Raw genomic sequence first — 17,527 nt, forward strand, 5'->3', positions numbered from 1 at the left:
GCACACTCTTGGCATTCTCTTGATGAGCTTCAAGAGGTAGTCACCTGAAATGGTCTTCCAACAGTCTTGAAAGAGTTCCCAGAGATGCTTAGCACTTGTTGGCCCTTTTGCCTTCACTCTGCGGTCCAGCTCACCCCAAACCATCTCGATTGGGTTCAGGTCCGGTGACTGTGGAGGCCAGGTCATCTGGCGCAGCACCCCATCACTCTCCTTCATGGTCAAATAGCCCTTTCAAAGTTTTCCCAATTTTTCGGACTGACTGACCTTCATTTCTTAAAGTAATGATGGCCACTTGTTTTTTTTCTTTACTTTCTGCTTTTTTCTTGCCATAATACAAATTCTAACAGTCTATTCAGTAGGACTATCAGCTGTGTATCCACCTGACTTCTCCTCAACGCAACTGATGGTTCCAACCCCATTTATAAGGCAAGAAATCACACTTATTAAACCTGACAGGGCACACCTGTGAAGTGAAAACCATTTCAGGTGACTACCTCTTGAAGCTCATCAAGAGAATGCCAAGAGTGTGCAAAGCAGTAATCAAAACAAAAGGTGGCTACTTTGAAGAACCTAGAATATGACATATTTTCAGTTGTTTCACACTTTTTTGTTATGTATATAGTTCCACATGTGTTAATTCATAGTTTTGATGCCTTCAGTGTGAATCTACAATTTTCATAGTCATAAAAATAAAGAAAACTCTTTGAATGAGAAGGTGTGTCCAAACTTTTGGTCTGTACTGTAGTTTTTGTAGGAAAAGATTCAGTAAAACCTGTAATATATACATTTATATCTTTGCTTTTTCCACCTCCTGTGAATACCTATTGGTACAGGGAGGAGAAGTTATCAGTGATTGATAGCATTGTGTATAAGTGTGTATAAGAGATAGCTATTAGTCACTGAGTATGTGGCCGCTCCCGTCCTGACCTCCCAGCACTGACGGGGTTGCATAGCATTATATTGATTTATGATGCTATGTAACTCTTAGAAGTCTAGGATGTATTGTATAACACTGACATAATGCTGTCAGTGTTATGTAATACATTACAGAACTGTAAGGGATCATCATCAATCAATACAATTCTATGCAACCCTGTCAGTGCTGGGAGGTCAGAACGGGTGCTCTCGCTGATGCACGCTGTCAGTTCAATGCATGAAACTCGTTTGTCTGAAAGGGGGCTAAAAGATATTCAGTCCATGACTGCAAAGAAACCCAAGTGGTCTTAGGGGCACATTCCTTAAGAGTTGTAGAAGGACATAAATCCATGAGACCAATTCATTCCTGAGAGTGGAGTATTTCTGGATATCTATTAGAGAGCAATAAAACTTTCACACTCCTTATCTATAATTGCTACAATAATTTACTGCTACAACTGTTTAATTCCTCCTCCACTCATATTAATCTGCTTTACATCCCTTGTCTCATCTATCTCATTATTCCTATGTACTTTGGTGTATGAATGTGTCTTAAAAGGCACCTGACGAAGAGGCCAAAGTAGTCTTGAAAGCCTGCAATTGTGTCATCATCATTTCCAATATTCATTAAAAGGTATCAACTACTGAGGATTTTTTTTTTCTTTTTACAGGCTAACATGGTATAAATATATTTTACTTCAACAGAAAGCAGAAAATAATTGATACATAGGAGGTAGAAGGAGAATTGTAGAACTTTTCATTTTATTAAAGCGTATTGCCCAGGAATTTTGATGGTCTATACTCAGATGAGAGTCTGACTGTAGGCACTACCACCGATCTGCTGATGGAAGGACCTTCGTCACTCTTATTTTGTGGCCTGTGATTTCACACAAATCAACACATGTCCTTTTTGCTGCTCAGTCTCATTAAAGTGAATGGGACTGACCTCCAAAATCAAACACCTCAGCGATACAATGTAGATTTGTATGCCTACTATTCTAAGAAAAGGCTGCAGCGCTTGTCTAAGCGGCACAGCGAGTCTGTGGGGTGCCATGAGTCGGACCCCACCAGTCTTGCACACAAATGTATTTTGTTTCTGTGTCCGTTCAGTTTTTTTTGCGGATAGGATGCGGACCCATTCATTTCAATGGGTCCGCAAAAAATGCAGACAGCACACCGTTTGCTATCCGCATCAGTATGTCCGTTCTGTAGCCCTGCAAAAATAATAGAACATGTCCTATTCTTGTCTGTCTTGCAGACAAAGATAGGCATTGTTACAATGGATCCGCAAAAACAAACGGATGACGTACGGATGTCATCTGGGTTTTTTTCAGACCTCAAAACATATATGGTCGTGTGCATGTAGCCCTATACTGATCACCCATCTTGTGGATAGGTTATTTAAGTCCTGGAAAACCCTTTAAAAATTACCTATATTTACTGAAACCAGAGTAAAACCTGTATTAGTTAAACTTTACCTAAAATCATAAAACCCTTGTTGATCAAGTATTCAGATGACTAAATAATATATAAACCTTTGGCACAGGAACCAGCTTATATGAGCTCACTTGGTTACCATAATACTGCAATTTCTGAGAAGCTAATTCAAGGTGGTAACTAGTATGGCTGCACTTTCTGTTATCACTTTTTCTGAAAAGGAAAATCGCAATATCTCTGCAAATGAAATATAATTTCCAAACTTAAAGGCCTGTTCCCATATCAACATTTTTGGAACATCCAGAGGAGGTGGAACCTGCACCTATCTCAAGGTGGGGCCCATCTTGCAAGTTCAGTGAATGGAGAAGCTTGGCTCTCTCCATTCTCTTCTGTTGGAGTTCCAAAAATTGCCAGAGGTGGAAGTCACATTTGTCGGACATATATGGCATACCCTGTGCATATGCCATACACATTGAGGTGAGAATACCCCTTTAAACTAACATTATGAGGATATATTTAAGTCTTTAGACTGCATCTGCTGAGTCGCAGTATTTAGTAAATTTAGGATACAATGTCGAGATTTTCTAGCGGTGATCAAGGAGGACAAGATGTACTCTGACATCTTGAATGTCAGTGCCTCAAGAGATAGAAAAGTCATTTTGTCATTTTTCTACTCAAGCTTCAGATTATTGTTACAGTATGCAGTGGCGTACATAGAGAACTAAGGGCCCCATAGCAAGGATCAAACCGGGCCCCCACATAGGACGGAAGGGTTTCTGTCTAAACCCTTTTCAATGACCCTTGGGCCATTTTTCCACTGCTTCATTTGCTAAAAGTTGTTCCTGTACAGGGTAGAGTCCTGACTCAAGTGTTCACCCCCAGTAGAAGAGGAGCTGATCCCAACTAAGACTAGGCCCCCTCTTGCCCTGGGCCCCATAGCAGTCGCATGGTCTGCCGCTATGGTAGTTACGCCCCTGTGTATGAGTTATGCATTGTGGTGATTTTTAGTTGCCTGTAATGATTTCAAAGTCTTTACGTATCTGTTTTATTCTTTTGTAGGGTAAACAACTGTGTTGGATTCTCCAATTACAAGTTCTTTTTGCTCTTCTTGGCCTATTCATTACTGTATTGCCTCTTTATTGTTGCCACAGACTTGCAGTATTTCATCAAATTTTGGACTGTAAGTTGTTATTATTATTTTTTATAATTTCTCATTTTTGCAATATCAGTAGCATTGTATATTGGTGTTGCTAAAGGGGATGTATCATCTTATTGTTTCTTAAAGAGATTATCCCCCTTAATTAAAAAAAAAAAAAAATATCTGGAGTAATGCACACCATTATTTTAACGGTCAACGCAAAAACTGCTACTCTCTGGTGTAATTTTCTGTTTAGCTTTTTTTTTTTTACTGATCCACCTACAGCTGAATGGGCAGCAGCTCATCCCATGTAATCGTCACACACCTGACTCTCCCAGGAGTTCATTTTTGTGAGCTCTTGTTAAAGGGATTGTCCGAGATCATTAAAAATTTTGGACAAACCCTAAAATGGTTTAAAATAAGAAACATAAAATACGTTTTCTGCAGCTCCGGTCCGGTTCTCCTGCCATTGTATGTTTTAAAGAGCATCAGTGATGTCCCTGGATACAGCAGGTGACTACTGCAGCATCACTGTCCTCAGCGGTATACCTGAGCACAGTGATTGGCTACAGCGGTCATGTGCTCTATCCCAGCATGTCACTGTTTATTTCCATTCACTGAAAAGGGGTGAGCAGCACTTTTTGAATTTCAAACAAGTTTTCAGAATTTCAAAAAAGTTTTCAGAATTTCAAACAAGAATTAATTCTTTGCTGAAAGCAGCATTTTATTAAATGGTTATTTCTGCCTTAGGGCTCGTTCATATAAACGTATGTCTTTTTCAGTGTTTTGTGGGCCGTTTTTCCCGGATCCCTTTTTCCTTTTTTTTCTCCAGTAGTGTTTCCGGTTCCGTTCCGTTTTTCCGTATGGCATGTACAGTATACAGTAATTACATAGAAAAAATTGGGCTGGGCATAAAATTTTCAATAGATGGTTCCGCAAAAACAAAACAGATACGGAAGACTTACGGAGTACATTCCGTATGTGTTCCGTTTTTTTTTTGAGGACCCATTGACTAGAATGGAGCCACGGAAAGTGATTTGCGGGCAATAATAGGACATGTTCTATCTTTCAACTAAATGGAAAAACGGAAACGGAATGCATACGGAGTACATTCAGTTTTTTTTTTTTTTTGCAGAACCATTGAAATGACTGGCTCTGTATACCGACCGTATACGGAACGAAAAAAACGACCTGTATACGGAATGCAAAAAACGTTTGTGTGAACGAGCCCTTATAAAGTGTTCGGTTTGGTATGTTGCTAAGATATGTCATATCTTTATGATATGTAACCGTGCTGATTCTGAGACTGAAGGGGCCGCAGCCGATTCATATGTGCATGTTCAAGAGAACCTGTCACCAGGAAGTGCAGTTCATTCTGCAGTCACCATGTTATAGAGCAGGAGGAACTGAGCAGATTGATATATACTGTAGTTTTGTTGGAAAACATTCAGTAAAACTTGTATTTTGCTAATTTAAAGGGGTATGCCAATTTCGCAGTTTTCAGCATCAGTTGACAGGAAGTAATAACAAAGGATGCCGGTCACAAATCGCAATTATGCTGGGGGGAGTCAAAATGCACTGAGAACTTTATCATCTGACTTATATAACACAGTAGGTTTGAATGGTGGTGTATTTTTTTTCTGTGCATACCTGGAAATCTCTGCTGTATCTAAGCTCAGTTGTCATGTGGGCGCTCAACAGTGATTGACAGCTATATATGTTGTAGGAAGGTGCAAGGGTCTGTCATTGACGGAAGGTACGTGTCACCAAGGTTCCTGGCCTCAGTGAGATAGGAACCAGTAATTTTGTGTGTCAGCGGCAGCTAGTGCTTGCTGACACTGTTTTACTTAGTGTGGCTATAAAGCCAATCCGGGCTGGTTCTTATTGGGAGCAGCCAAAGAGCAGGGTGGTTGGCTGTTCCCCATGTCCAGGCCAGGTTTTAGCAGCTCAGCTGGGTGTGGTATGATCCTCCAAGTGATAGTGGAGCTGTGGAAGCGCTGTGTTTTTGGGAGCTGAGGAGATCCGCCATGCTGCAAGGATGAGAGCCGCCTGCTGGGAGTCAGTCTCCCTAAAGCCTGGTGTGGTCTGCCAGGTGATTTATGTTGTTTTGTGGAACTAACACCAGGACCCTGTAAAGCATAGTTTTTTTCTTTTCTGTGTGAATAAATACTGGACTTTTGTTTTTCAGCCGTGGTCTTGCCTTTGTATTGCATCCGCTTACCCTGCCTACCAAAGCAAATCATTACAATTGGTGGAGGATGCGGGCAAGCGCAGTGAGGCTGGCGTGAACGCCTAAATATTTTTGGTTTGCACACGGGCGTATGTCATTTATCAAACCTGCTAGATTTAAATCTGTGACACATGACAAAATGGAGGCTGTTCTGAAGGCCCTCATGGAGGCTAATCTGCAGCAGCGTGAGACCAACCTGCAGCAACGCGAGGCTAATAAGCAGCAGCAAGAGACCAACCAGTTGCTGCTACAACACGTGATGGCTTTGCAAACAGCAGGAGCAACCCCAAGCGTCCACGATGCCCGGAAAGCAGTCCGTGCAGCGATCCCTAAGATGACACCCGCAGATGACATCAAAACCTACCTGGCGATGTATGAAAAAGTGGCCACCAGGGAAAGGCTGCCCCAGGACCATTGGGCTGAGGTCGTTGCTCCTTTCCTGGCATCAGAGTCTCAGCAGGTGTATTTTCGATCTCCCTCTACCCAAAGGTAAAGAGGGAGATTTTGGCAACACTGGGGGTGAGTGTGCTGGTCCGGGCCCAGCGGGTGCATCAGTGGGAGTTCAACCTGGCTGAGCCCATGAGACCCCAGTATTATAACCTGCTCAACCTGTTGAAAAAGTGGCTACAACCTGACGTGCTGAGCCCCACTGCTATGCTGGACCGGTTGTTAGCAGATATGTTTTGGACGGCTCTGCCACCCCCTCTCCAGCAATGGATTGGCCAGGTCTCTCCAGGTAATGCACTGGAGATGGTCGACCTGGTGGATCGCTATGAGGCTACCCGGAACTTACAGGGGGGTTCTTTTGGGAGAGGGGCAGTCAAATCCCGTATCTCTCCACCCTGGACCCGGCGACTGATGCCTACCAAAGCTGCCTGGGATGTAACCCCTGTGGACCCAGCTCCAATAGTCTGCTGGCGGTGTCGGGAGCCTGGCCATGTTCGAACGGGCTGTCCACAGCAGGGGGAACCCATGGACACGAACTATGGCCTCCGTCAATCATTGTATGCCAGGAAACTGTGTGCCGTGGGTGCTCCGGAGTCTCTGAATCACCTGTGCCAGGTGGAGGTGGGAGACACTCCAGCGGAGGCTCTGTTGGACTCGGGGAGTATGGTGACCCTGGTACGCTCCGCTGAGTACACCGGATGTAAGGTGGGAGTCATGTGTATACATGGGGACTTAAAAGACTACCCTACTGCTAATGGTGTCTCTGTCCACGGTTTGCGGCAGGTGGACCCACGAGGTGGCTGTCGCAACCAACCTACACTATGAACTTATAATAGGGAGAGACTTTGCGGCACTGTGGCCAGTTACAAGAGTGACTGATACCCATGAGACAGGGGTAACCCTAGCAGAGTGGTCTGGCTCAGGGGGGAGACCAGAACCCCGGGAACCTGAGTCCGAAGGACCAGCGGTAGGGGTGACCGCCACTTCGGTGGAAGAGGGGAAAACAACCCCGCTAAGTGTAATGGTGGGAGACATGGAGGACTTGCCGCCGGGGCCAGAGCTGGCAGACGTTAATGTCTCCTGGGATAATTTGGTACTGCACAACACCGGGATCCAACCTTATCCCGAGCCTGGGAAAATATACTAATAATAGATGGTGAACCACAACAACCGGGGGCAGAGACGGTATTCCCCCGTTTTGTGGTTCATCAGGATATGTTGTATTGGGTAAATCAGATGCGAGGTGAATTCATTGAACAGTTGGTAGTGCCCCAGGCTTATCACAAACTCGTGTTAGAGCCCACCAGCATGTTCTCAGGGGTCATCTGGGAATGCAGAAAACACAGGACCGGATACTACAACGGTTTTACTGGCCCAGTGTGTTTAAAGAGGTGGACAAGTTCTGTAAGTCTTGCTCGACCTGCCAGGCAACTAGCCCCCAGCACCTTTTTCGCAGTCCCTTGGTACCTATCCCGATTATCGAGGTACCGTTTGAGCAAATCGCTATGGACGTGGTAGGCCCAGTACCGAAGTCCGCTAGGGGACACCAGCACATCTCGGTTGTCCTTGATTACGCTACTCGGTACCCGCAGGCAGTGCCACTGCGGCATACATCGGCGAAACGTAGCTAAAGAGCTCATGGAAATGTTCTCCCGAGTGGGGCTAATCTAAAGAGGTCTTGACTGACCAGGGGACCCCTTTTATGTCCAAGGTCATGAGGGAACTCTGTAAGTTGCTGCGTATTAAACAGTTACGGACGTCTGTGTACCATCCACAAACGGACGGACTGGTTGAAAGGTTTAACAAAACTCTAAAAACCAGGTTAAAAATTGTGGTGTCCAAAGATGGAAAGGATTGGAACCTTCTTCTGCCCTATCTCATGTTCGTAGTGTGAGAGGTGCCTTAGGCCTCTACTGGGTTCTCGCCCCTTCAAATTGCTGTATGGCAGACATCCTCATGGTTTATTGGACGTAGCCGAGGAGACGTGGGAACAACAACCCACTCTGCATAAAAGCGTCCTTGAATATGTTACCAAGATGTAACAGCGGATAGAGACCGTTTTGCCTCTTGTCAGGGAGCATATGGAGACCGCTCAGCGAGCCCAGAGTCGGATCTATAATTGGCAGGCCCGGGTCCGGATATTTAACCCGGGTGATCAGGTTTTGGTTCTGGTGCCGACCGTGGACAGTAAGTTCCTAGCCAGGTGGCAGGGGCCCTACGAGGTATGTGAAAAAATTGGAGACATAAATTACAAGGTACACCAGCCAGGGAGGCGAAAGGCGGAGCAGGTTTACCATGTTAATTTACTAAAACCTTGGAAGGATAGGGAAACCTGTACAGAAGACAGCTCGCGACCGGGTTTTCTAAGGCAAGGTTAGGTTATGGCTCCTCTGTCTGATGCAAAGTAAGCGGTTGCCACAATAAAAATTTCTGACAGCCTCTCCTCTAAACAGGCTCAGGAAACCAGGGAGTTCATTAGTTGGAACACAGATGTGTTCTCAGACCTCCCTTGACGCACTTACGTTATCTAACATGACATTGTCACTGAGCCTCAGGCAAAAGTCCGGTTAAAGCCATACCGGGTACCTGAGGCTCGGCGAAAAGCCATCTCGGAGGAAGTGCAGTTCATGTTGCGGCTTGACGTCATTGAGGAGTCTAAAAGTGCGTGGGCCAGTCCTATAGTCTTAATTCCCAAGCCAGATGGGACGTTACGATTTTGTAACGATTTTCGGAAATTAAACAAAATATCTAAGTTCGATACATATCCCATGCCTCGGGTAGACAAACTTATTGAGCGGTTAGGCCAAGCCAGGTATTTTTCTGTTTTGGACCTCACCAAAGGGTACTGGCAGGTACCCTTGAAGGAGGCTGCCAAAGAGAAAACTGCCTTCGTTACACCAGAGGGGCTGTACCAATATATGGTGTTACCCTTTGGCCTGCATGGTGCCCCCGCCACTTTCCAACGTCTAATGGATATTGTACTTCGTCCATATCGGCGGTGCGCCTCAGCTTACCTTGACGATATTATGATTCACAGTACCGACTGGGAAAGTCACCTGCCTAAAGTACAGGCCGTAGTGGACTCCCTTCGAAAGGCGGGACTAACCCAAAGAAATGTGCGATAGGGTTGGAGGAGACTAAATACCTTGGGTATGTCATTGGGCGCGGAGTCAGCAAATCCCAAGTAAGCAAAATAGAGGAGATACTGAATTGGCCGCGACCTGCCACCTCTATACAAGTAAAGTCATTCCTGGGAATAGTGGGCTATTATATGAGGTTTGTCCCCCATTTTGTCACTTTAGTGGCTCCGTTGATAGGGCTCTTAAAGGGATGGAAGTCCGTGATAGTCCGCTGGAATGACCAGGCGGAAGAGTCTTTCTCCGCTTTGAAGTCAGCCCTGTGTGGGTCCCCGGTTTTGGTGACACCCAACTTCAAGAGGGAATTTGGGGAACAGACCGATGCCTCCAAAGTAGGTCTCGGTCTGATACTGTCTCAGGAAGTCAACGGGGAGGAGCATCCTGTTGTCTTCCTCAGCCGTAAGCTCACTCCAGTGGAGACCCGGTATGGTATAGTGGAGAGAGAGTGCCTGGCCATCAAGTGGGCACTCGAGTCTCTCCGCTATTATCTGTTGGGGAGGAAGTTCCGTCTGGTGACCGATCACTCCCCTCTCAAGTGGATGAACCAGGCCAAAGAGAGGAATGCTCGGGTCACCAGGTGGTTCTTGTCTCTACAAAACATTAAGTTTACAGTAGAACACAGGGCAGGCCGGTTACAGTGAAACGCAGATGCCCTGTCCCGAGTACACTGTATGGCGTGTATTCACCCCCTCAGGGTTGAACAAATGGGGGAGGTATGTAGGAAGGCGCAAGGGTCCGTCATTGACAGAAGGTACGTGTCACCGAGGTTCCTGGCCTCGATGAGATAGGAACCGGTAATTTTGTGTGTCAGCGGCAGCTAGTGCTCGCTGACATTGTTTTACATAGTGTGGCTGTAAAGCCAATCCGGGCCGGTTCTTATTGGGAGCAGCCAAAGAGCAGGGTGGGTGGCTGTTCCCCATGCCCAGGCCAGGTTTTTGGCTGGGTTTAAAAACCCAGCCAGCAGCTCATCTGGGTGTGGTATGATCTTCCAAGTGATAGTGGAGCTGTGGAATCTCTGTGGTTTTGGGAGCTGAGGAGATCCGCCATACTGCAAGGCTGAGAGCTACATGAGAGCCGCCTGCTGGGAGTCAGGCACCCTAAAGCCTCTGTATTGCGTCTGCTTAACCTGCCTACCAGAGCAAATTCCTACTATGTGTATACACTTATTAGATCAAGGCTGTCAATCACTGATAAGACTGGCTCATTGGTTACTGAGCTCAGAAAGAGCAGGGATTAAAATGAATAAATTACAAGTTAAACTGAATCTCACAAAACTGTGTATCAATCTGCTCAGCTCCTTCTGCTCTATAACAAGGTGCCTGCAGATTACACTGCATTTCATGGTGACATGTTCCCTTTAATGGACTGGGGTCACACCCACAACTGGTTACCACCCCTCTGTACCCTTACTGCAGACTGCTAGCAATTCATTCATAACTTCTAGTGCAAATAATAAAGCAATGGCATAACATACAGACATAAGAATAGATGCTCCAGAATAGTTATTACATGGCTATTAAAACAGGAATGTCAGGAGCAGTGAAAGGTCCTCTTTAAGTAAAAGCATAACCATCTGCTACTATAATTCCCACCTAGGTATGTACCTGAGTGTTCTTAGACCGGTAGCCGTTATAGTCAATATATTCTACAATCCTTTTAGCTTGAACTTGTGAGTTACTGATTGTAGGGCATTTTTTTGCCCGATCTGTCAATCAAGCATGTCATAATGTTTGGTGGATGGGGTTCAGAACCTGGATCCCACCGATCATAAGACGTGGGTTCTGCTGCTCAGTAGGACATATCCAGTTCCTCTCATTAATGGGAGTAACTGAGTGTATGGAACCGGTGCCTACTAAGGCTCAATGGCGTCGCTATGGAACATGCTGCGACAATCACAAAAAATCCATCCAAGTTGGATGTTTCTTGCACTTTGCAACATTGCGACACCATTGAAATACATTATGACTTGATGTCACTCTATACATGTGGACCCTAATGCTTGGGATCTCTTATGAAAATCCTATGATCTGTAAGTAAAAAAAAAACATCACTGTACAGATAATTTTGCATGATTCATTTTGCAAAGTGCCAAATCTGTTCATCTGAGTATTCCCAACCTTATATAAATCTTAATTGCCCGAAAGACTTAAATATATATATGTGAACTATTCTAATTGAAGACCTTGAACTAAATGTACTGTCTGCTAATGATGACCTTTCACTGCTCAGCAGCCTCTCGTCTGCGCTCTCTGATATCTAAAAGGTCAGAACTTCAAATAGATAATGTACTTTTCTTCTACCGTTTCTCTGTCTGACCATTCCTTTTTCTCTCTCCCTGCAGAATGGGCTCCCTGACACACAAGCCAAGTTCCACATTATGTTTTTGTTTTTTGCTGCCGCCATGTTCTCTGTTAGTCTCTCCTCCTTGTTTGGTTATCATTGCTGGCTAGTCTGTAAAAATCGCTCAACACTGGGTAAGTCACAGTATCTGGCCTCTGTCTGTGTGCTGCCATTGCTGTACTGGTTTCAGTGGAATTATATACTTTCCATTCCTGTGGTGTTTGTATCTCAAGATCAGAAGTCCAGGCACATGACTCTATGGGACGTAGCTTCCGTGTGAGTCATGTCCAGTTCTTCTTTCTTCCGAACCGGAATGTGTCGCCACCATGAGCGGTCAGTAGACCTTGCCATAATCCTTCCCACCCCCAGTTAGTCCTTCCCCTCTTTATAAAGGGTCCATAACCATGAGTAGGGGAAGGATTCTGGCGCCACGTTCTAACCGCCCATGGTAGTGATGCGAAATTTGAATTCTCAAAAAGAAATGTATATAGCAATGATTGTATCTGGTTTTGTGCATTTGGCACCATATAAAAGCACCCAACCTTTTGACTTTTATTCACCAAACCAATTAGAACTTGTCCAGCTCTAGTATAAGATTTGTATATGACATTTCTACTGTTCCTACAGTTTTGTTATAGTTTGTCCTGGTAAACTGGGTGACAATCCGTATTGGTCAGGCAGGTCTCCTAGGCTGTAAACTGCTGAACTAGAATTCAAGAGAGTAGAAGGAATACATGGAGGCTATGTTGGATGTCACCTAGCTACTCAGAAATATTAGAAAAGGCCCGTGTACACACCATGGTTTTTTCAAACAATTGGAGAACAATTGATGATTTGATAAATCTTGGGTAAGACTCATCATTGCTTAGCAAGAGCCTTTTGCTAGGCAGTGTATTTGTGAGCTCCATTTACATTTAACGATAACTATGATTTTTACAGCAATAATATCAATAGTTTTCATTGATTTTATTGTGTAGTGGTCAGTTATCTATTTCACACTTAGAAGATAAGTAGGTAGACGTTATCAGTTATCACTATTTGACTGAGAAATAAGCAAGTAGTGACGTGAGTTTTAACCATTTGGAAAAAGTGGATGAGTTCTTGACTGGTTGATGTGTTGGTTACTCTTGCGTGGTCAGATGCTCCGATGATTCTGGTAGTTACGTGGATTTATCTCATATTGCATACTTGTTAGGGGTAAAGTGTCACAAAGCCTGTGCTGTTTAATATCGCCTGTCTCTGATTTGGATTGGGAAACTAATCAAATAAAGCCGACAATAAACTAGAAATTCCCATGGAAGATTTTGTGAATTACTTAAAAGGGTAACCCTAAGGATATTGATGACTAATCCTCAGGATAGGAAAATAATTTTCCAAGGACAGCACCAATGTCCCACCTTCTGGAAGCGTCATGGTCACCAGCAGCTAGACTCTTTCCCGCTGGAAGTAATAGGAACAAAATTAGATTATGACCAACGTCTTCTCTTGTGCATGTGTTGATCGGGAATAAAAACTTGCACAAGAGAAGACGCTGGTCAGTGGTCATAATCTCGTTTTGTTCCTAATCCTCAGGATAGGTCATGAATGTCAGATCGGCGGGGTTCGACACTCGGCACCCCCGACGATCATCTTTCCCTTCATTGTTTACCTGCTCGCCATTGACATTGCAGCGGTGAGCAGGTGTACAGTAATTACAAGAAACCGTCCCATTCACTTCTGTGGGATGCCTCTGTCCTATTCAAGTGTACAGACTTATTGTGATTACACAGCAGTGAGCAGGTGAACAATGAAGGAAAGGCTGCGCTCGCATGGAGTGCGGTCTTGCCTTTAACCAGCTGATGGACACAGGTGCTGGGTGTCGGACCTCCGCCGATCTGAAATTAAACGCCTGGAAAACCCCTTTAATAAACTTAGCAGCCTTTTGGCGTTCAGCCCCAAGTGTTGCCAGATAAGTGGCAGCAAAAATGTAAAGGTTTTTTTTCAGCTGATGGAGAACAATGTATTTTTGAGCAGATGGCTGTAGGCTTGATTAAATTCATCATCATTATATAAAATACAAGTTATATAATAATATATGTACAGGATCTGCTTGTACTTTCTACAAAACATCTACTGACAGGATTATCTAGCTCTGTGCTTGGTAACACCTACTCGTACTATTAGTATACTACCTTTTATTACAACAGAATTTATACTTCCCTCGCCCATCACCTGCAGCTGCTATTCTGATGGTGCCAGTGTCCCCACTTCCCTCCACTTCTTTTTTTTTGTTGTTTTTTTTCCTGTCGGGATAGGAGCAGGAAGTGGAAAGTATCAGGGGCAGCAGTACTCTCAGAACTGCAACAGTGTGGGATAGGCGAGGGAAGTTTTTTCTTTGCACTGAAATCCCCCTTTAGGACGTTTATACAGTTTTCTAGCATGTAAACTAACGCTACATTTTAAGGAAGGGTGTGGATCACTTTTGTCTTGGTATTCAAAATTGGGTAATATTCTTTATGGATATTGCCATTTACTAGACATGAAGTCGTTATTATTTCCAGGGTATACAGCTTGATCTTAGGTTTGTTCAGCAAGAAGATTAAACTCATTGGTTAAATGTGACATCTTTTATGCTGGTTTAGTACTGGAATAATCTACTTAACCCAGAAAAACAAATTACTACTGAAACTTAAGTCAATGAAATTTGTGGAAATGAGAAATGTTTATCAACTGGCACACTCATGTCTGCCATCTATATAATGTCAAGCTTGGCTGGGCTCCCAAAGTAAGATGAAAATACAACACAGACATTGAACAAGCAGGGAAGCCGAGAGGTTTGAGCTCAGTAATCTGCATTTTTGTAAAGACAACACTCAACAACTCTAAATGAGATATACGGTATTCTGTAACTCAAGATCTGTCATGGACTGTAGTGTATAGCAGATAAGGCAGCTGTGCAGAATCCATTTTTAATGGATACCGATAAATCCACACAGACTCCATTTTCTTTTAGCGTTTAGTTTTTCATTAAAGGGGGTTGTGCCATAAACTACTTTTCACTCTAAAGTTTATTTTCATCAGTTACTCTAGCCCCCATTTTTCTTTCAAATACTTCATTCTTGAATCTTACTTTCTGGTTTGTCATGTGACTGCTGTTCCATCATGCTTTAGGGCAGTGAGATGTGTCCTGACATCAGCAGATCATGGAACACTAACCACAGCCCTTGTTCTTACCAGTGACCTGGTGTACAGATTCCACTGGGGCCGCAGGAGCGCTATACAGGCTGGCACACATTGCTGCTCCTGCCCCTTCTAGCTTTACTCTGCTAAAGCCTGGCATAAATGGTCTATGCCAGGCTTCAGATGAATGGGCACAGGCATGAGCAGCAATGTGTTTATACAGAGGTCCTGCCTGCATTCGTTCTGCTGAGCTAAATCCTTTCAAAATAGAGTGAGCGGCCACAGGTAGCACAGAAACTCTGCATAGCATGTTGCTGCTCCTGCCTGTGCCTGCTTCTCTAAAGCCTGGCATAGCACATCTATGTGGAGTGGAGTTAGTACAGGCAGGAGCACCAATAACATCAATTTGGAGTGGAGTTAGCACAGGCAGGAGCACCAATGTGTTCTCCTGCCTGTACAGTGCTCCAGCGGGCCATGTGGGAACCATACACTGCTGATATGTCAGTGGTGTATGAGTGTACAGATTCCAAAGTGAGATAAATACCTGAACCTCCAGTGTATGTTTCATATGGAAAACCTGAAAAAAAGTAAAGTATATTTGAAAAATTCATTTTTATCCCATTTAGAGTAGTTTTGAATAAAGTTACTCCAAAGTTTAGGTACATTTTAAGCGTTCATTTTAGTTATTTTAAAATATATATTTTTATGTCTGTGTGTAAAATATAAAAATGGTGTATAAAAGGGTTGTCCAGATGTTTAATATTGATGACCTATCCTATCCCCGATCAGCTGTTTGAAGAGGTCGTGGCACGGTGAGCGCCGTGGCCTCTTCCTCGGCCAGTGATGTTACATTTATTTGTCACATGGCACAGCTTAAAGAGGCTGAGCTTCAGTAACAAGCACAGCCGCTATCCAATGGACGGCGCTGTGCTTGGTAATCTGTGAGGGGGTCTATTCTAACAGCTGATCGGTGGGGGGTGACACATGTCAGACCAACTCTGATCAGATAATGAATCAATATTAAACACCCAGAGAACCCCTTTAAGGCTGGAATCACACATACATGTATTGAGGCAGTTTTTGGTGCAGTTTTTTGGGCCAAGGCCTGAAGTGGGTTCAAGAGGAATGAGTAATATAACGCAAGGACTTTGTTTAAAAAAATTGCATCTGAAACTGCCGCAAAAACTACATGTGTGGTTCCAGCTGTAAAAGTGAAATTACTACTGAAGTTAAGACAGATTTTGGAAAGACAGTTGTCTTATCTTCTGCCTTTTATTATTTCTTTCATGTAACTATTCGTGTCTTCTGTTCTCGATAGAGGCTTTCAGATCACCAGTTTTCAGGCATGGCACTGACAAAAATGGCTTTAGTCTTGGATTTAGTAAGAATCTGCGACAAGTGTTTGGGGATGAGAAGAAATACTGGCTGCTGCCTATATTTACAAGGTATAGTAAATCTTCATGTTAAAGGCATTGTCCAAGTGTTTTTTAATTAAAAACTTGTCTTCAGAAAAAGGGGTCCGACACCCTGGCTGATCAGCTGTTTGAAGACACCTCAACGTTCAATTAGTGCCGTGACCTCTTCCTAGACCAGTGACGTCACATTCATGAGTCACACGGCCTATCCTGAGGTCATCAGTATTAAACAGTCTGAAAACTCCTTTAAAGAATGCTTGTCATGTTGACACACGTCCTCTTGATGAATCTTTTGTTGTGTAAAAGGGGGTTTTCTCTTTGAATATTGTCTATTGCCTGCATCGTTGGTGCCATAATTAGCTGCATTTTTTCATAAATGTTTAGATGATGTTTTGCAAAGTATCTGAGGTATTTCATTTTAATTTCTAATGTATAGTTACTAAATTATAATATATACATTTCTGGGTTTTTATTTATAAAATTCTGCAAATTTTGTCAACTCTTATGACCTCTTATCCTACCAGTAGAACATGTGTTCTATGCCCTGGTTCTTATTTAGGGTTTCTCATGAGATATTTTGGGACACAATTAATTATACCATTGTCATTGTATTACCATTATTGAAAGGCTATAGACACCTTTAGGACACCTTTTATCGCTGTATTTTACTAGTTTTTGGCTAAAAATGATATTTTCAATTGTTTTTTGTTTTTTTTAAATCTTTTCAACAGTTTTTCCTCTACAGACTAAATTTTCACTGCATCTGCAAACTATTGCTTTCTGCTTCTCACTGAATCTGTCAGGGATCTGCTCTGACTGCTCAGTCTGTAGCCATTCTCTCTACTTTCCTGGCAGCTCCTAAACCCACATTATAGTTGAATTCTTAGCATTTTGACAAGAGCTACAGATCAAGCCGACAGAGCAGCTCCCTGATGGAATCACTTTGAAGCGGAAAGCAATAGCCTGCAGATGCAATGTAAGTGGAAGCTGTAGAGCAAAACTGTTGAAAATGTTTAAATAAAGACCAATTGAAAAAATGTATTTTTATCCAAAATGATGAAAATGCATAGTATAACATAATAAAGGTGTTCATAGTCTTTATTTTATTGTACTATGAAATTAACTTACTCTGCAGCTTAGGGGATGGCTGTTCCTTTCCTACGTGTCTCGTAAACCAGGATCCTGAGCAAGCATCTACACCTTCTGGAACCAATGCAGCAGCTAAAAGGTAGATTTCTGCTCCACCTTTATCTTGTTGCTATAAGTCCTGAGTACTGCACACATTAAAGAAGCGTTTGTTAAAACCCCA

The 17,527-nt window shown here is 43.5% G+C and overlaps 1 protein-coding gene across 1 annotated transcript in view; it reads left to right on the forward strand.

Moving 5' to 3' along the window:
- Nucleotides 1-17,527, forward strand: part of ZDHHC2 (zinc finger DHHC-type palmitoyltransferase 2) — a 171,907-nt gene that overhangs the window by 106,773 nt on the left and 47,607 nt on the right. Inside the window, exons 7-10 of the mRNA XM_044299557.1 lie at nt 3,412-3,532; nt 11,646-11,778; nt 16,122-16,248; nt 17,354-17,446. Coding sequence (XP_044155492.1) covers nt 3,412-3,532; nt 11,646-11,778; nt 16,122-16,248; nt 17,354-17,446 — 474 coding nt within the window. The remainder of the gene's footprint in view (nt 1-3,411; nt 3,533-11,645; nt 11,779-16,121; nt 16,249-17,353; nt 17,447-17,527) is intronic.

The sequence above is a fragment of the Bufo gargarizans genome, chromosome 1 (genome assembly GCF_014858855.1).
Source record: "Bufo gargarizans isolate SCDJY-AF-19 chromosome 1, ASM1485885v1, whole genome shotgun sequence".
NCBI classification, from domain to species: Eukaryota; Metazoa; Chordata; class Amphibia; order Anura; family Bufonidae; genus Bufo; species Bufo gargarizans.